This window comes from Solanum stenotomum, chromosome 5 (assembly GCF_019186545.1).
Source record: "Solanum stenotomum isolate F172 chromosome 5, ASM1918654v1, whole genome shotgun sequence".
Classification (NCBI taxonomy): domain Eukaryota; kingdom Viridiplantae; phylum Streptophyta; class Magnoliopsida; order Solanales; family Solanaceae; genus Solanum; species Solanum stenotomum.
The window spans coordinates 49,165,600-49,186,481 of record NC_064286.1 but is presented as its reverse complement, the minus strand read 5'-3'; the positions used below and the strand labels follow the sequence as shown (position 1 = coordinate 49,186,481).

The 20,882-nt window shown below is 31.4% G+C and overlaps 1 protein-coding gene and 3 pseudogenes across 1 annotated transcript; all 4 read left to right on the top strand.

Moving 5' to 3' along the window:
• The first annotated feature begins 1,014 nt into the window (after positions 1-1,014).
• Positions 1,015-5,026, top strand: LOC125866028 (uncharacterized protein At5g01610-like). The gene is made up of 3 exons (XM_049546311.1): positions 1,015-1,291; positions 3,770-3,824; positions 4,413-5,026. Exons 1-3 carry the CDS (start codon positions 1,205-1,207, stop codon positions 4,781-4,783), a joined length of 513 nt encoding a protein of 170 aa, XP_049402268.1. The 5' UTR covers positions 1,015-1,204; the 3' UTR covers positions 4,784-5,026.
• Positions 5,027-7,404: 2,378 nt separating this feature from the next.
• LOC125864098 (ABC transporter G family member 11-like) lies at positions 7,405-9,941 on the top strand (annotated as a pseudogene).
• A 2,480-nt stretch (positions 9,942-12,421) lies between these two features.
• On the top strand, positions 12,422-13,527 carry LOC125864097 (pectinesterase-like; annotated as a pseudogene).
• An 872-nt stretch (positions 13,528-14,399) lies between these two features.
• On the top strand, positions 14,400-15,497 carry LOC125864096 (probable pectinesterase 56; annotated as a pseudogene).
• The last annotated feature ends 5,385 nt before the right edge of the window (positions 15,498-20,882 follow it).

The window sequence follows — 20,882 nt, the reverse complement described above, 5'->3', positions numbered from 1 at the left end:
GTTTTGCAACAATTCCGGTCAGAGGCTGCTAATATTGGTGGGTTTTTATCTCCAGGTATTTAGAATTATTTTACAAGGGTTTCGTCTCTAAATTCGATTCAAAACAGAGCATCCATCGGAGTAAAGGAATTGTTGTCTCAGGAATCTGATAAAAAGATGATGAATTGTCTTCAAGAGCTTGAGAAACAGCTCTTAGACGACAAAGATGTAAAAGAGGAAGGCGATACAGTTTCAATCGTCACCAACAACGAGTGGTCGAAGACATAGTACTTCACAAATCCATGTTTGCATTGTACTTCCATGTCTGCAGAGCATAGTACTTCACAAATCCATGTTTGCATCGCACCTCTTCTAATTCATGATCTTCCTCTTGCAAACAGACCCTAGTCAAGCTTATTCGAGCCATTGTAGCACCTTAATAAGAATTACCGCGAATCAAACAACTAAAAATTCAAAATATTAAATAGATAGAAACAAATCAAAATGAAAAAGAGAGGAATGAATCAAAATGGAAAAGAGATGAATGAATAATAATGAAAAAGAGTTACCTTTGATTCAAAAGAAGGAATTTTGAACTATGTTTGAATTTAGGGTTCTTGATTCAGATTTTTGGATGAAAAATTAGGGTTCTTGTTCATTAGGGTCGGGTGAGTGGGTTATATGAAGAGAATGAGAATATAACTGTTGGGTTGGGTTTTTTTAATTAAAAAAATAAATAAAAATGACTTTATTAGCGTGTTGACGCGCTCAACTATGTGGAGCAAAATATGCCCTGGGTTGTGTGAAGGAAGGGGGAAATAAATATATTTTTATGTACTTAATGTATGTAATAGGTTGCCCCATTAGTTAAAGTGTGTAAATGACTTTTGGGTACAAGTTTAAGGGGTAATTTATGCCTTTTGCCTTTTTTAGTATAACTAATATACGGATCATGCGATGCGCGAGGACATTTTATAGATAAAAAGGGTTTACGATTATGGCACGCACGATACTTAAGAGTTAAGAGAACAATAATAGGAAAAGAAGCTTTGCCAAAACAAAATTGGGATTGTTCATATTTGGTGGAAAAATTGGGGTAGAAGAAAACTCGAATCCACTTTATCTCTCTGAATTGGACTCAGAGAGAGGGAGGAAGGAGGAAGAAGAGTTGTTTAAGCTCTTGGAGTTTTCGTTATTGGGTTTATAGAAATCTTCGACCTTCAGAATGGATCAGATATTGAACAAAGTGGGTTCTTACTGGATAGGTAAAAGAGCCAACAAGGAGATCAATTCCGTCGGCGATGACATTAATGTATGCCCTTTTCTCCCTTTCATTCGGTTTGCTTATCAAATGTATCGTTTTTATTTGAATTTTGATTGTTATGATCTAATTTTGGGGGATTCATTTCTTCTTTATGTTTGTGGAAGCAATTGATTGCATAATTTACCTGAATGATTAACAAGTTTGTCCTCAATTTTGATAAAATTTAGTTTTTTCTAGATAGGGTTTCTACTTGGTATACTGCGGTTCAAGCTGAGGATAGTGGGTGTGACCACAATTTCCATTTTTCTCAAAGTTATCGGTTATTAATCAACTTTAATGTTTCGTTCAGTCCTGATTATTTGAGCTTTTTCTGTGGTATAATTTTGGGAATTCTTAATTATGTTTGTGGGAAGCATTAAACTTTTACAGCTTTTGGTTGCAAAATTTATGTTGACGGCTAGGATGTTTGTCTTCCCATAGTCTAAATTTGCTGAATGAGCTTTTTCTTGCTAGAAGTGGATGTAGGATTATAAGCCCCAAGTGTTTTTGTTCAACGGTATGTGTGATGGGTGATGCACATCATGACAGAGTGCCAATTTTTTAAATTTATAATCCTAATACGGTGAGCCAAAACTCCTATTTGAGGATGTTATGCTATTTACCAAATAAGACATTCTATTGTCAAATGCATGGAATGTTGCTAGTTACAAAGCATGACTTTTGAAACTTGTTGTCCCTCTTTCCAATTCATGTGAAGGTGTTTTGACTGGGCACAACCGTTACGAATGAAAGGAAGACTTTTGAGACTTGCTGTCCAAAATAATCAATAGGCATTTCACATTTGTGTGACTAGAACTCAAACTCATTAAGGGTAAAATGAAAGTTTAAAGTCAAATCATTACATATATAGAAAAGTTCCATTCTTTTTGGGACTGATCAAAGAAGAAAGAGAGTTACATAAATCGGACCCGGGGGAGTATAGAATAGTGCATATGAAGATACCATTTTGCTGATTCCTCTGCAGCTTAGTTATCAACTGGTGCCACTATGTATATGATATTTTGATCTATGTTGTTGCTATTCAGAACGACTACAACTTGGCATAAATATGACTTCTGTGACATGATGGAAGTTGATTTAATTGGGGGGGAGGTTACTTCCGTTGGCATTTTTGAGGATTATGTGGCGAGTGATGACGTTTGAAAATTGGTTCTCGGTATATATTTTAGATGTACTGCATATTCATCTGTACCGTGATATTTCAAATTAGATGTATTGGGAAATTGGCTCTTTGACTGAAAATGGGAATGCGGAACCCTTCTTAGTGGAAAATGGATTGATAACCAGGAAATGCCACTAGAAATTTCTTTTTTGGATAAGACTTCCACATACAACAAGCTTTAGTGGAGGTATGGTTGATGGTACTACTAAATTTTGTCACTGATTTGCTAAAATTCACAACTTTTTGGATGAGCAGTATCTTCCCTCATGCTTTTGTTCTTCCAGTTTTTTTGTATTTCCTATGTTGTTCTTGGACAGTAGACAAATTTGTATTTGACATTGCTGGTCCAAGGCTCATGTGGACTTATTTGTGCGGTTGACCTTCAATTTTAATGAATTGCATCTCTTGTTACATTTATTAAGTCCCGTTAGGACATGAGTTTTCTTTTTCTTTTTTCTGAAAAATATTTTCATTGAACATTGTTTTTGGTTATAGATTAGAATGTTTTTTGGTTAGTTTTTGAAGGTGAATTTTTCAAATTTGACAAAGTGATTTTTTTCTCATTCACTCACAAAACTTCAACTTCTTCTTTATTCCAGTGAAATACATGTTCAACGCAACTTTTTATTAACTTCAATACTATTTTTTTCCCAATATCACTCCGTTAATGTTCAAACACCTACTTGCTGTTAGAGAACAATATAATTCTGTATATTCTGTTCTGTGGAGATAAAGGAACCTTCGTCTCGACCTTTATTACATCTTCTTTGGCTTTATTATTTAATGTGAGCATAAACTTGACAGTTGGGCATGCCAATGAATGCTAGTGTGAAGCTGTTAACTGTGAATACAAGCGTTAAACAAATGAAAAACCTTTATCCTCAAGATGATGGTAAAAGCCAACAGAAACCTTTAAATTCTAAAATAATAAAGCCTGTAAAAACTCGTATGTTCTAGTATGATTAAAACTTAAAAGTATTATAATGTTATGATAGTTCTTCAGGAGAGAAAAATGGTAACCAAATCCACTTAAGTTTCCTGCTGCACTAAAGCTAATGAGCGCAATTGATGGAGAGATTCAAAAGAATTTTCAATTCCGCAAAATCTTGATAATGTCACTTTTTTAGCACATCAACTGAAACCGATTTAGAGCTATTATTCCCTAGGAAGAACAATAGATGTTTGCTAAGTTTGAGTTGTTTGGCAAAGAGCAGTTGGTTCCCATAGTCACTTCTGTGTGGTATTTCTATATATCTGTTTCAGTCGTTTTGGTTCATACTGATCCTTTCCGTTTCAATGATCAGTCATTGCAAAGCAGTATTGAAGGAGGAACAAAATGGCTAGTGAACAAGCTTAAAGGTTTGTGCTCTCTCTGCATAACTCACCATGCTTGCACTTCCATCCCCCACCTCACCCTTGTATGTTCAAAATTTGCTGTCTGATCCACTAGCACACCTGTCTTTCCCCAAGGCAGTTGGAGGGCAAGGACAGGTAAATAACATCGCTATGTTGCTGCCAAGAATATCTCACAATAGTGTTTATGAATTATTAAGAATGGTGAGTGAATTAGTTGATGAGAAATCAGGAGTGCCAGGGGGGGAACATTTCTTGTAAGAGTCTCTGAGTGTTTATTTGTGTGCGGTTTTCTTTTTTATTCGTGGACAGGAATTGTCCAGCACAGTGAGGTAGCTTTTTGTTCGCCGGGAGGGAACATTGGTTGAATATGGTGTACAAATTCTTTCTCTAGTGATGTTTTTGTTGGGAGTTAGCTGTGGACTAGAAGACTATTCTATTCTAACTTGTCTTGTGCCAAGTTCTTTATTCTCTGACCGGGAAGTCCCTTATTCATTTTCTTGAGGATTTCTAGCTATATCAACAAGTTTTATAGTATGTCGTTTGGTACAAGTGATAACCTCTTATCTTCCCTTCTTAATCTTGGTTTTGTAGGAAAAATGCAAAAGCCATTGCCAGATCTTCTGAAGGAATATGATGTTCCAGTAGGTATTTTTCCTCGGGATGCCACCAATTACGAGTTCAATGAAGAGACACGAAAGCTCACTGTCTTTATACCCTCTGTATGTGAAGTTGGTTACAAGGATTCATCTGTATTACGCTTCTCTACATCTGTTACTGGATATCTGGAAAAAGGAAAGCTAGTTGAGATTGAAGGAATAAAAACAAAGGTGATGGTGTGGGTAAAAGTTACTGCCATCTCTTCAGAAAAATCCAAGGTTCATTTCACAGCTGGGTTGAAGAAAACCCGAAGTAGGGAGGCTTACGAGGTTCTGAGAGATGGAGTAGCTATTGAAAAGTTCTAGTGAGATAATTGGCTTGATATACTATGAAGCCATTCTCGGGGCTCAAAATTTCAACTTCTGTTTGTTAATTTCTGTCTCTTCTTTGTATGCTGCTGTGTTGGTTTTCTAAGTTTGATTTCAAAATATGTTTCTTACCTTTGGCATGTTAGAGTAAGTAGCAAACAAACCCCCCAACAACTTTGAACTGATATTATTACTTTGTTTTAGACAGTCCTAGTAATAAAAAAAATGTTGGCATTTTATATTTCTTTGTTTTTAAACAAGAGAATGAGAAAACAAATTTGGATATATATACTCTACTCTATTTGAGAGGTACGAAATATAATTAGATGCAATTCTTTGCTTACACAATTTATTTATTTTGGTCTTGTACAATGACACACATATATGTAGTATTGTACAATAAGGTTGGATAAACTTTTTTTTTTTTTTGGTACAGATAATGTTTTCTTCTTTGACCACAAAATATACAACATATTTAGTAGGGTTAATTTGTGAATTGTCAATACACTGGGATGCTATTTTCTTCTTTTCCACATATTTCATGTTTTGGAGGAAAGGTATATTTAAATAACTAGATATTATTTGTAAAATTTATAATCGAACACAACTTCATCTTCAAATGCATCTTCAAAAATTTCAAATAAAGTGAAAAAATATTTATAATAGTACAATGTAGCTCATATATGAGATTTAATCTGTGACATTATGTGATGTATTATAATAAATTCATAAAAATAATTATTCTAATTATAATATTAATAAACTTAAATAAAATCAATAATAAAAAATAAATATATATAATGTACAAAGATAATGCAAATTCGCATAACTTAATTATTTGCTTGTTTTGTTCAATCAAATTAATTTTAGTAGATTTATCAATCTTCCATTACTATATCCGTTGCATTTGCGGATGTTACATTTTCACTCAACTTCGGGAAGCATGAATTTTTTTTCCAACTTTTGTATCAAAGTTGTGCCACGTGATTGTGACTATCAACCAATTAACAGACCCTTTTGAGGCATGATGATTTAAATTCACCTACTGACCTACATACATGTAAAATAGGTTTGCAGAAATATTCATGCTACATCAATAACAATAATAACATACTTCGTGAAATTCCACAAGTGAAATTTGAGCAGGATATAATATACGCAAGTATTATTACTATCTCGTATAGGTAGAGACACTACACCAGAGTAAGGAACTAATTGCCACTAATTTGTACCCTAAATTCACTTATTAGCGGCATTTATGCTTTTACTGGTAAAAGATACAAATCTTTTAAGGTCTGTTTGGAAAGCCACTTGGTAATTGGAATTGGTGTAATTACACTGACATGTTTGGTTGCTACAGTGTAATTACACATGTCCTGTTTGGATGTCACAGTGTAATTACACATGTTCTGTTTGGATGCACAATTGCAATTATAAAATTATAATAAATTTTAAAAATAAAAATTAATTATTTAAAATTTATACTAGACAAATAAGATACTTTATAAATGACATTAAATTAATTATTTAAGATATATATTCTTTTTTGAAAATATATTAATTAATAAACATATTTTCTGTAACTAATATTATGAAAAAATAATTGATTTATATTTTTTCAAATTAATATATTTCAATTGAATTGATCGTAACAACTAAAAGTATAAAGTTTCTACGAATATCGTGAAATGCATGTTTGATAAAAAGAATAATACATAAATAAAATGTCTTAAATTATTAAATGTTTGACAAAAATATAATCTATCAAGTCTAATTAAAAAATGACGTGCAATGTAAATTCAATATTACTAAAACAAATGAAACTGAAAATATAACATAAGTTATAAATTCAAAACAAAAAATTATAACAAATTTCAACATAGCAATAAATATGATTTATTTTTATTTTTTCTTAATAAAGAAAACGTAAGTCTGTAACCTAACTTAACAATAAATTCTATTTTAATTTAAAAATTAGAATACTAATAAAATTATGATAATGAGAAAATAAGCATGACATAAAGAAATAGATAATACGAAAAAATTACATAGAATCACGTAAAGTAAAGTTGAGAACAAGAAGGAAATGAAATATAATAATATAAAATAAAAAATAAACTTTTACAAATTTTTAGAATAATAAAAATAAAAAAAAACTTAACATAATAGAAGTAAAAAAAATTAAAACAAAAAAATAAAAATAGAAAAAAAAAGAAATTAAAAAGTAATCAGGTGATAATTACACCATGTAATTACCAGTAATTCACAGCCTCTGCCTATGAATTGTAGAGTGTAATTACCCTGCCAATTACACCAATTACCTATCCTTCCAAACAGGACAAGATTCTGTAATTACGCCAATTACACCAAATCCAATTCAAACATGCCCTTACAGAAAAATGCGGACTCGCTCTAATTTTATCCGCTCTACTTCTCCCTCGCTGGGCGCTCTCTCAAGCAATTAGTTCCCCAAATCCCTGAACTAGTTATTTCAGTCCTCAATTTCCTTCAATTTGTATTTGGAAATGAAGTATAATTAGGGTTCAGTGGTAAGAATCGAGTGTGGGGGGCCTTTCAGAGCAAACATTTATGCTAATCAGCTGGTGGAGACAGTAACAATGAGGTCGATAAAGGATACGCTTCGCGGCGACGCTTTTTACAAATTGCCGGAGGTAGCAAAGAGGTCGATAGGATGCTTTCACTCGTCACTCGGCGGAGACAAATCACCGGTAAGACGTGTTCCATCTTTCTCCTCTTTTTACACTTCTTATCACTTCTGGTAGCTTCATTGTAAAATCGTTTATAATTGTAACCAACTATGTATTAGTGATTCTTATATCTATGAACCAACTACGTATTAGGAGGGTAAGTATTGCCCTTGCGATTCTAATGAGTCCTAGATTACTCCTCCTTGATGAACCAACAAGTGGACTAGATAGGTAGATAATGTTCTTAAGAATAGATCACTGATTTAACAATGTTAATTGCACAGTATTGATGAACAATACCTTAAAATTTCTGGAATTTGTTACAGTGCCTCAGCGTTCTTCGTAATACAGACACTGCATTGTCTTTCAAGAGATGGACGGACTGTGATTGCCTCAATTCACCAGCCAAGCTGTGAAGTATTTGAGCTGTTTGACAGATTATACTTGCTTTCCGGAGGCAAAACGGTTTACTTTGGTAAAGCTTCTGAAGCAAATCAGGCAAGATATACCTCCCTTACTCAAGATTCTCCATCATTTGTCCTTCTTTCAGAAATCCATCAGATCATTTCCTCCGGTGCTGTAACTCTGATTTCGACAAAGTTAAGGCCACTCTAAGAGAGTTGATCAAAGTATGTCTTTTGAGATCATCTTGTTACTAATCAAACTCCAAAAGTTTGCGTTAGATTTGGGAATAACTTTTTAAATGAGTAATGCTACTCTGTTCACAGTTGGAAACACTTGAAGCATACACATTACAGACCATGTGTAATGTGTTCTTTGTTTACAAGTGCAATAAAATAGCCACTAGTCCATATATATAAGTTTCCGCTTTCTGTAGTACTTTCTTTAAGCAACAGTAGCATGGATTTATACATATTGCCTTTGTATTTAGCATGGCTTAGGATATAAAGACCTTCACCTTCCTTCATTGAACTTATTTTGTTCTTAGTTTAATAAGTTTGATCAATTGTAATCTTTCTTTTCTTTTCTTTTTTTGTAACAGAAAGGAACAATGCTAGATTCTAATGGAAGCCAGGCTAGTTTCTTTATGCAGTCCTACACCTTAACCAAACGTTCGTTTGTTAATATGTCTAGAGACTTTGGCTATTACTGGCTGAGGGTTGTGATCTACTCAGTCGTCTCCGTCTGTCTTGGAACCATCTATTATAATGTGGGAACCAAGTATAATTCCATCCAGGTAACTTATTTCTCCTAATGGGATTTTTACTTGATTCCTTTGTAATTAATGTCTCCTTCAAGAAGACGCGTTTTTTATCTACTTATCAAATTGACATTATGCAGGCAAGAGCTGCATGTTCATCTTTCGTCATTGATTTATGACATTCATGTCGATAGGAGGTTTCCCTTCATTCGTGGAGGATATGAAAGTTCGTACTTTGTATGACACTCTAGAAAAACCTACCTTATCTATATGATACATTGCTACACAAATCTAATAATTTGGTCAATCAAAACAGGTTTTTCAAAGGGAAAGGATGAATGGGCATTATGGTGTCATTGTATTTGTGATAAGCAACACGTTATCTGCAGTGCCGTTCCTTATATTGATTGCAGTTCTTTCTGGTACTGTCTGCTACTTCATGGTCTACTTCCATCCAGGATTCTCCCACTATTTGTTCTTTGTACTGGCCCTTTATGCCAGCATTATGACGGTTGAGAGCCTGATGATGGTCATAGCTAGTGTTGTCCCTAATTTCCTCATGGGTATCATCATAGGGGTTGGCATTCTGGTAGTAAACTTAATCTGTTTCCGTTTATTAGACTACGAAATTTTTTCTTATCTTAGAATCTAAATTATAAATGCATACCATTTTCTACACTTTAACAATTGTATATGCTGTGTTAGGGTATATCTATGCTGGTCACTGGGTTCTTCAGGCTCCCCTATGACATATCAAAACCTGTCTGGCGTTACCCGGTGTCTTACTTGACTTTTGATTTTTGGGCTGTACTGGTAAAAATTTGCTGCAGATTTTACCTGTTATTAACTCACAATAGAAATGTTTAGATCATCAGAGCCTAAAGCTAATTACACATAACAGTCCATGATAAGTAGAATTAGTAGTAGCCTTAGCAGTTAACTAAATGCACTAATAGCATAAACGATTTTACAATGTATAAGTTATAAATTTGAAAGTACATGCTTTATAGGTACCAACTCGGCATGTTCAGACCAATCACGTTCTTCAATGAAAAATCTATTAAGATCCGTCCAGTCTTATTAGCAGAATTAGAACCAACATCCCGGCAACTCGGAAAAGATCTTGATCAGTTGAAGGTCCTTGATAATGGATACAAGATGAAGGTACCAAATTTTCATTCTTGACTTATCCGTTTACTCACACTCTGATTATAAAATTTGAGTCTCATCAAGTCATACCTTTGTGTGCTAATTGTTTGTTTTTGAATATTTTGTTCAGTTCTGATGATTATCCCTCTGGCCACCTTCTATATTTTTACGTTCTTATCTGAATGTTGCTCTCTTTGTTGGGGTTTAAGCTTATTGGCTCAACTCTGTGATATAAACTATGAGAAGACAAATTCATAGATATAAGAATCACTAATACATAGTATATGGTCTGAGTCTTCGGTTTGGAGTGATAGACAGGCTCGTGATTTTTTACGGTGATTAGAACGAGTACCACGTGATCCTTATGCTTACTCTTTTTCATTAAAAAGATTGAGTACATTTTTCACTATCATAAATGTTTCTTGTGAATTAGACCGAAAAGTTTTGGAATGTTACTAGTAACTAGAGTTCCAATATGGAGCGACAGTGATGGCAAAAAAGCAGAAGGTGTTTCATGTTTTTGTTATGTGTAATGCAGCTCTAAGAAAATGCTTGACTATTGGTTGAGAAAAAGGTGTCTTCTTTCTACACAATATTTCATGGTTTCTCTACTTCATCACTTTGAATTAGCTGTTTTATCCAGTTGCAGTTTAGGATCTAAAGTTGAATGTTTTTTAGAATTTACGGGGAGTTCCTTATCTAGCAATTGGCAAACATCTTTGTGAGCCTAGTACAGATAATTCTTTTCCTTATGCTTTCAGAAGAACATAGATAGTGTATTTACCACTTCATTCAGTTCTTCTTCAGGCCACTATTACTTTGCCAGCTAATACTGTAAGCAATTTGATGCAGATAGGGCTCTAAGATGTTGCATCAGCAAACAATGCAATCAACCTAATGATGCTTCTTCTGAATCGACGTGCTGCCTGATTGGCCTAGCTACAAATATCAAATAAATTTGTCTCTATTAAAGATCCTCCTGATAGCATATCATTGTTATCCAAGTTGCCATAGTTTCGCCAGGAAAAAGAAATAATAGTTCAATCTTTGTTTTTCCATTGTTGAACACATTCTCTCTGTTTTTTTGATAACTTGAACATATCGTTGTTGTTTAGATAATTCATATTTTTTTTACGAAGACGAGAGTGGGTGTATTGATTGTTCTTGTTTTATATGAATGATGTTGTTTGAGTCATGTAATTCTTCTATTACTTTTTTCTAATTGGTTTTCTGTTTAAATATATGATTGAGGTGAATTTATGGTCAACTTAAGTTTCCATAATAATTTCCACTAAAATAGGTCTTGTTTGGCGGCAATTATTGTATTTTTACCGGTAATAACAAATGCCGCAAAATAAGGAACCTTTACCGGCAATAATAATTGCCACTAAATAAATGCCGCTAGAAGTGATTACTTTTAGTGGCAATAGTATGGATATTTACCGGCACTCTATATAAATGCCATTAAAGGCTTTAGCGACACTGGATGCAATGACATTAACTTAAATGCCGCTAAAAAATTTTGTGGCAATAAATATTGCCGCTAAAAGGAAAATCAAATGCCACTAAAAGTGAATTTTGTGATAGTGAGAGACTATTTCCGAAAGACATTAGGCTCAAGTACAACAATTTCAAGTATAAAGAAGAAGAAAATGCAAAGCCTAGAAGAAAAGAATATGAATAACAAAATGGTGTACGTAGTAACGAAAACACAATAAGCTGATGATAGATATCAAAAATTAGAACTACAAGAATACGGCTAGTACAACGATAAATATCAACAAGTATGAACCCTAGAAAACAAGGCAACACTCCACTACCAATTAACCTTCTATCTTAATGCGCGACCTCCACACCCTCCTCTCTAAGGTTGTCCTCGATAATCTGAAGTTGGGTCATGTCCTATCTAAACACCTCTCCCCAATGCTTTTTTCTGCCTATCTCTAGCTCTCCTCATGCCTACTACATCCAACCTCTCACACCTCCTTGTTGGGACATCTGTGCATCTCTATTTCACATGTCCAGTATTAATGGATATTACAATAATTAGGGGCAATATATAGAAACTTCATCGATAACAACCAAACATATGATATTGCAATACTTGGTGTGTACATGCTTTGCACGTGTGTCTAGTTTAGTGCACATGCTTTGCACGTGTGTCTCACGTCAATCAATAAAATTATGCATATATTTTTTTATATTTTACCTTCAACATTAATTACTTATTCTCCAAATCATTTTTAAAGATCTAAGTCATTATTAAATTAGAAAAATTTAATAATTCAATTAAATGTACGTGTTTTGCACGTATATATCACGTTAACTATAAAAATAATAAATTATTGTGTGTATGTTACATTATTACAAAAAAAACACTACTTATATTAGGAAACATGTAGTGACCCACTCCAATTTTTACATTTTCTCTTCAATTAATGTATTATTTGTATTGTCATCAATATAATATTACCTCTGTCCCTTTATTACAACAACTATATATAGAGGAGACGCTACGTGATAATTTCTACCATCTAATTTTTTTTTGTTCCTTTCATATTCTTCCTCCAGTGACTATTGATAATTTCAGCTTTTGCAATAGCTATCTCGAATATAATGTCATTGTTTGTCGTTGCAACTATGTTATCAACCATAGTTTTATGTTGTCAAAGTTAGCTGACAAACGTTTAACGTGGTTGTTTCTAAAGATGGGACCGGAGACTTAAGGGACAATAGCTGAAGCAATATATACTAGGAGTACTACTAAATCCTGAAGGTTTAACGTGGTTGTGTCATGCAATACTAAATAAAGATTAAGCTAGACACATATCGAGAATACATTCGAGTTGCTAAAAAGAAGACTAATATAGTCTTAATCGGAGAAGGAATGGATACTACAATAATAACGGGTAATAGAAACTTCATCGACGAAAATCAAACGTATGACACTGCAACAGTGGGTAAGTCTATATATTACATTGTGTGTTACAAATTTCATTGATTTTGATTAATTACTCATTGTTCTAATTTAATTTGTAGGGGTACTTGGGGATGACTTCATAGCCCAAGACATCACCTTTAGGAATGATGTTGAACCAATAAAACATCAAGCAGTGACATTAAGAGTAGAAGTAGATTCTGCTTCGTTCTATAGATGTGTTTGGATGGGTATCAAGATACCTTATATACAAAAAAATGATCGTCAATTCTATCGAGATTGTGAAATCTATGGCACGATAGATTTTATGTTTGGTGACGCGCCGATCCTGTTTCAAAACTGCTTAATTGAAGTACGTGTTCCACTGCTCAAGCAGTATAACACAATCACTGCACAACACAGAGAGCTTGAGAACTCTACAACTGGAATAGTGCTTCAAAATTGCACTATAAAGGCTGGGTAAGATTTGAACAATGTCAACACATATTTTGGTCGACCATGGGGAAAATTCTCTAGGATAGTGGTATGAAAAGTTATGTAGACAACTTGATAAATCCTAAAGGATAGATTGAATGGATTGAATCTACAAACATTTGTTTTTTAACTCCAACCATATTATTTTGAGTACAAGAATAGAGGACCGGGTGCTATTACAAAGGGACGTGTAACATGGACATCCATCACTACGGATCCAAATATTGCATCAAATTTCACTGTCAGACACTTCATAAATGACGATAAGTGGATTCCTGCTAATATTCCACATTATCTAGATTTCTCGTAAACAACATCAAGAAATTTGTTAAAACGAGCTTTCTGTGTAAATGAGTATCATTGTATAGTCTTTCTACAATAATTTGATTTATATAAATCTTCTTTTTTTGAATTAAATCAGTAACAAGTATTAACAATAAACTCTGCTAATTATAAAATTTAGTTTCTTATAAAATAAGAATATTATAGTTAGCATAAAAATGAGTATATAGGTGAAAAGAGAAAAAAAGAGATATATATAGTTTTCAATTAGTTTTTTTCCTTAAACAAGCCGAATATAATGTCATTGTTTGTTGTTGCAACTATGTTATCAGCCATAGATTTATGTTGTCAAAGTCAGCTAATAGAAATACCTAACTTTGTTGTTTCTCAAGACGGTACAAGAGACTAAAGGACAATATTTGAAGTAATATATCAGCACTAGATCATAGTGTCAAACAATACTACATAAGGATTAAACAAGACACGAATCGAGAATACAATCAAATTGATAAAAAGAAGACCAACATAGTCATAATCGGAGAAGGAATGGATACTACAATACGAGTAATAGAAACTTCATCAACGGCAACCAAACGTATAACATTGCAACACTAAGTGCGCACGTGCTTTGCACGTGTATCTAATTTCATGTACGTGCTTTGCACGTGTGTTATATATGTCAATTAATAAAATTATGCATATATTATTTTTCTATTTTACCTTCAACCAATTACTTATTCTCCAAATCATTTTCGAAAACCTAAATCACTATTAAATTAGAATTTTATTTTTTTGATTAAATGTACATGCTTTGCACGTGTATATCACGTTAATTAATAATAAAAACAATAAATTATTATGCGTACATTATTGCAAAAACACTACTTATATTAGGTTGCAATGTCTATTTGGAATATAATGTCATTTTTTGTTGTTTCAACTATGTTATCAACCATAGTTCTATGTTGTCAAAGTCAGCTGACAGAAACGCCTAATGTGGTTGTTTCTCAAGATGGGACCGGAGACTTAAGGACAATTAGTTGAAGCAATACTAGTAGCACCAGATCATAGTGTCATGTAATACTACATAAAAAATAAACAAGAAACGTATTAAGAATATATTTAAGTTGCTAAAAAGAAGACCAATATAGTCTTAATTGGAGAAGGAATGAATACTATAATAATAATGGCAATAGAAACTTCATCAACAAAATCAAACGTATGACACTATAATTGTGGGTAAGTCTATTATATTGTGTGTTACATATTTCATTGATTTTGATTAATTACTCATTGTTCTAATTTAATTTTTAGGGATGACTTCACAGCCCAAGACATTACTTTAGAAATGATGTTGGACTAATAAAGCATCAGGCAGTTGCATTAAGAGTAGAAGCAGATTTTGCTTCATTTTACAGATGTCGTTTGGACGGATATCAAGATACCTTATACACAAAAAAGACTGTCATTCTATTGAGAATATTACGAAATCTATGGCACGATAGATTTTATTTTTGGCGAGGCAACAATCCTATTTCAAAATTGCTTAATTGAAGTATGCATTCCACTTCTCAAGCAGCATAATACAATCACTACACAACACAGACAACTTTAGAATTCTACAACTGGAATAGTGCTTCAAAATTGCACTATAAATGCTGCCCAAGATTTGAGCAATGTCAACTCATATTTTGGTAGACCATGGGAAAAATTCTCTAGGACAGTGGTAATGAAAAGTTATGTAGACAACTTGATAAATCCTAAAGGATGAGTTGAATGGTTTGAATCTACAAACAAATTTATTGTTCAATAACAATCATATTATTTTGAGTATAAAAATAGAAGACTGAGTGTTGTTATAATGAGACATATAACATGTGCATCTGTCAGTATGTCAGTGGGGATCCAAATACTGCATCAAATTTCACTTTCAAACACTTCATAAATGGCGATAAGCGAATTTCCACAAATATTCCACATTAATTAGATTTTTCCTAAACAACACTAAAGAATGTGTAAAAATGAGCTCTCTGTGTAAATGAGTGTCATTGTATAGTCTTTCTACAATAATTTTATTTTTTATAAATCTTCTTTGTGGAACTTTATAATTAGTTAGTACACATATTTATTGATATTAAAACTTATATATATTTAATTATTTTTATATTTTTCTTTAAAATATCTATTTTAATTTATTTCACTTTAAAAATTCATTTTTTTTCTTTCATCAATTTCTTATATTTTCACTTTTAATTATTTTTTAAAAAATTATGTGTATTTTTTTAAAAAAATAACTAAAAAGTGTATAATTTTAATGTTAAATTATATGTTTTATTTGATTTTTTTCACTTATTTTGATATCCATTCGAAATTAACTTATTTTAAAAATAAGATATTTGGAATTAAATTTGAAATCAAATCAAAAGGAAATACAAACAAAATAAAAAAAGAGTAAATAAAATCAATAGAAAAATAAACGAGAAAAAACAATGAATGAAAGTAAAAAAAAAAGTTAGATACAAGGCAAAAATAGTATGTGTATTAACTTAATTTAAATACAAGATAAAGAAAATAAGAATATTAAAAATAAAAAAAAATAAGAAAAAATATCTACCACGTAGCAGGCGCGTGTGTACAAACATGAGTCCGGAGCCAAAAGGGCAAAAAAAATTGTCAACAATTTCAAAAGGGCACATCAAATTTTTTTAAAACCAAAAGGGCAAAATCGCTCCCGACGAAGCGATTCCCTCTGACACAATGACGAAATCTAAAAACCTTTTTTCTTTTTTTTTTTTAATTAAAAATCGCTACCAGTCAGAATTTTTTTTTTCCTTACACATCGCTGCAAGGGCAGCGTTTTTCATGCCTATTGTTAATTATTAATAATATAAAAATGATAAACAAGACGGACAGTATACTCAATAAAATTGTTGAAGCATGAGGAAAATTGAATTATATATCATAAATAATAATAAAAGAATATTAAACTAAAAAAAAAAAAATTTTTACAAAATCGCTGCCCTGGCAGAGATTTTTAATAAAAAAAAAAGTTTTTAGACAAAATAGCTGCTAGGGCAGCGATTTTTCGTCATTGTGTTAGAGGGAAATCGCTTCGTCAGGAGCAATTTTGCCCTTTTGGTTTTAAAAGAATTTGATGTGCTCTTTATGAATTTTTGACAATTTTTTTTGCCCTTTTGGCTCCGGACTTGTACAAACATAGCCAACTTGGATGGTTGAAGATGCCACGTCAGCACAAAAAGTGCACAAATATGATCTCTCTAAAATTTTAATTATAGTCTAGAGATACTTGTGGCTTATCCATTAAGGGTCTGTTTGAAAGGACACAATGGAATTGGGAATTGGTGTAATTGGTGTAATTACTCTCTTTGTCCTGTTTGGTAGATCAAGTAATTACATGGTAAGAGGGGAATTGGGTGTAATTGAAGGGGTGTAATTACACTCTTCAATTCCTTTAGGAGGGTAAGGAATTGAGTGTAATTACACCATGTAATTACATGAATTTTTTAATACTATCTTTTTAAATATATTTTTATTTGAAACACCAAAAGGTCACTTCTTTCTTTTTGTCTGGACATTTCCATTTCTTTCAACGGCACAAGAACAAACCTTGTGCATCTTCTTTCAAAGTTAGACTTCTTTCTGATTCATTTTACTTTCAAATTTTGATGTCTAGGTAGATTATGTATGAGTTTGATCTTTGTATTTTTTCCTATTAGTTCTTGAGATTAAAATAAATATGAGAATTAATTTTTTTTCTTTAATTTTTTATAATAAATTGGAACTGGATTTGGTGTCTAAAGTCAAATTTGTATTCATTAATTAATTTAAGTAGTAATATTATTTACTTAAAATCTAATTTATTTTAAAATTTAACTGTGTAATTACTCTGTGNATAAAAAAATATATATATATATATATATATATATATATATATATATATATATATATATATAAAATTATTTTCATATCTTTCTTTAAAATATCTATTTTAATTTCTTTCACTTTAAAAATTCATTTTTTTCTTTTATCAATTTCTTATATTTTCACTTCTAATTATTTTTAAAAAAATTATGTGTATTTTTTTAAAAAATAACTAAAAAGTGTATAATTTTAATGTTAAATTATATGTTTTATTTGACTTTTTTCACTTATTTTGATATCCATTGGAAATTAACTTATTTTAAAAACAAGATATTTGGAATTAAATTTGAAATCAAATCAAAAGGAAATACAAACAAAATAAAAAAAGAGTAAATAAAATCAATAGAAAAATAAAAGAGAAAAAACAATGAATGAAAGTAAAAAAGAAGAAGTTAGATACAAGGCAAAAATAGTATGTGTATTAACTTAATTTAATTACAAGATAAAGAAAATAAGAATATTTTTTTAAAAAATATTAAAAATAAAAAAAATAAGAAAAAATATCTACACACATAGCAGGCGCGTGTGTACAAACATGAGTCCGGAGCCAAAAGGGCAAAAAAAAATTGTCAACAATTTCAAAAGGGCACATCAAATTTTTTTAAAACCAAAAGGGCAAAATCGCTCCTGACGAAGCGATTCCCTCTGACACAATGATGAAAAATCGCTGCCCTTGCAGCGATTTTGTCTAAAAACCTTTTTTCTTTTTTTTTTTTAAATTAAAAATCGCTGCCCTAGCAACAATTTTGTAAAAGAAAAATTTTTTTTTTCATTAAAAATCGCTGCCAGTCAGAATTTTTTTTTCCTTACACATTGCTGCAGGGGCAGCGTTTTTCATGCCTAGTGTTATTATATTCATGCCTATTGTTAATTATTAATAATATAAAAATGATAAACAAGACAGACAGTATACTCAATAAAATTGTTGAAGCATGAGGAAAATTGAATTATATATCATAAATAATAATAAAAGAATATTAAATTAAAAAAAACTTTTTACAAAATCGTTGCCCTGGCAGAGATTTTTAATAATAAAAAAAGTTTTTAGACAAAATAGCTACTAGGGCAGCGATTTTTCGTCATTGTGTCAGAGGGAAATCGCTTCGTCAGGAGCGATTTTGCCCTTTTAGTTTTAAAAAATTTTGATGTGCTCTTTATGAATTTTTGACAATTTTTTTTGCCCTTTTGGCTCCGGACTCGTACAAACATAGCCAACTTGGGTGGTTGACGGTGCCATGTCAGCACAAAAAGTGCACAAATATGATCTCTCTAAAATTTCAATTATAGTCTAGAGATACTTGTGCCTTATCCATTAAGTAAAGATCTCTCTAAATATAGTAAGTTCATATTGTACATCTATATTCGTGAGAAATGTGATATTTTAAATATGAGATATATCTCTTTCGGGAAGAAACTAATTCAACATTAACTTAAAACAATATAAATCTTCTTTTGGAAATTAAGAACATTATAATTGACATAGAATGCCAATTTTCAATTGATGATATAGGGTCATCTATCGTCTCATCATAATTTTCCATACAAAAGTGAAGGCATTTTTTGAGAAGTGGTTCCTTTGTTTTCTCTAGTAGAGTTATGACCTCATTATAAATATTTTGTCTGTCAAACATTATTGAAGCAAAATACGCACCAAACATTTTTTATCAACAAAAAAACTCTTAGAATCCGCTCTAAGAGAGTCATTGCATATTTTGAAGTTACCGACGTTTGACAAACACCTTCTATCAAATTTCCTGATGAAAAAGTTACGAGAGAAAGAGAGATAAAGAAAATCACTATTACTCCCTCTGTCTCAATATATGTGGCACTTTTCATTTTTCGAGAGTCAAATAGTTTAAGTTTAACCGGGAATTTGTGCACGAAATCTTCAATTATTTTGAAATGAAATATATATATTTGTAAATTACGTAAAAAGTACTACAAGTCACAACAATTGATAATTCAAAATGTTTAAAAGATCTATGAAAAATTTACGGTCAAAGTTAGACTTGTTTAAATCTCAAAATCCGAAAAGTGCCGCATAAAATGGGACGGAGGGAGTAATAATTTTACGGAATTCATTTTCACATATATTTTCAATGTCATGTAGGGCGGTTCTTATAGCTAACATGCAATATTCACAATCTTTTTCATAAAAGACTATGTAGATATTATTGTAGCGACTAGCGAGATTGTGGTAGTCATATCTTACCTTTTATGAAACAAACTATTAATTAATAACTAATAAGTGCTATCTTTTAATTTAGGCATGCAAATAATCTTATGGTTTTCAATCAGTTTTTAACTTAATCTGACGAGTAATCGTTACAATACAATTCCGAAAAAGGAAATGTAAGTTATGTAATCTATTATCAATTATGTTTTGTGAATGGAATGAAAAAAAAAAAGGAATCGCCAATTAGTACTTCCACTTCTTCTTTTTTCATCCTGAAAGTAACTTTTTTATAGGTAAATTTATTATATAGATTTTTTATAAAAAAAATAAAATCATAATTTTAAAGAAGTAGAATTTTTTAAAAAAATTAATGATGTAAGAGTAGAATTTATGAACATTTTAAAATTATTCAGCTCGATCACAAGCACAAGTTTTTACATTCAGAAAGAAACATTTGAAAAATAAGACTTAGCTCTCAACCTTAGCCCTTCAATAACCTCCTTCAACCTTAGTCAGAACATGATCTGATATTTTACGATTTATCGAGGCAAATACATATAATTAACTAATATGATATATTTTAAGTGGTATGCTTTGGAAGGAACTGACTTTTGAAATCTTTATTCTTATTACATGGTCATGATATTATTTTTTAGTTTTCAGGAAATAGCAGGTACATTATATTACTTAAATAATAACTTGATATCTGTATACTTGTTCACAATTTTAAAGTCACACTCCAACTTTAAATTTTCTAATTAAAGTGGTATGTTTTGGAAGAAGCTTGTTTAAATTATTCACTAATGACAATGTTGATCTTAGTTTTCTATCTTAAAATTGGTACCTCATAGTATTCTTTATGCGATATGTCAACTTCTTTTTGTAACATATTAATATCATTAACATAAAACAATCAATGTAGATTGAGTTGACCAATTTATCAATTTAGTAATGGCACAATAATTGAGGAGATTTTCTCAATGTTTTAGAGCTCCTTCTGACTTGGTAAATCATTTAATTGTTTGGCCTATTATATGTCCTCATATTTCTCTCTATTTATATATGTATGTGCAAAGTTAGAGTCAGGATTGTTATGTTATGAGTTTTGAACCATAGTTCATTTTTACTTACTGAGTTCTGAATAAGATTATTTGCACATAGTAAACGAACTTTGTTAATATAAATACATGATTTGAGCCAAAGTTATTGAGTTCTGTCAACTTGTAACTACTATACTGGCTCCGCCCCTGTGTTTTGTTAGTACT

Bases quoted from the DNA above. Each gene is read 5' to 3' on its own strand.
- LOC125866028 (XM_049546311.1), top strand. From the start codon at position 1,205: ATGGATCAGATATTGAACAAAGTGGGTTCTTACTGGATAGGTAAAAGA. The intron at 1,292-3,769 runs GTATGCCCTTTT...TTCAATGATCAG, and splicing joins CCGTCGGCGATGACATTAAT to TCATTGCAAAGCAGTATTGA. The intron at 3,825-4,412 runs GTTTGTGCTCTC...TTGGTTTTGTAG, and splicing joins GCTAGTGAACAAGCTTAAAG to GAAAAATGCAAAAGCCATTG.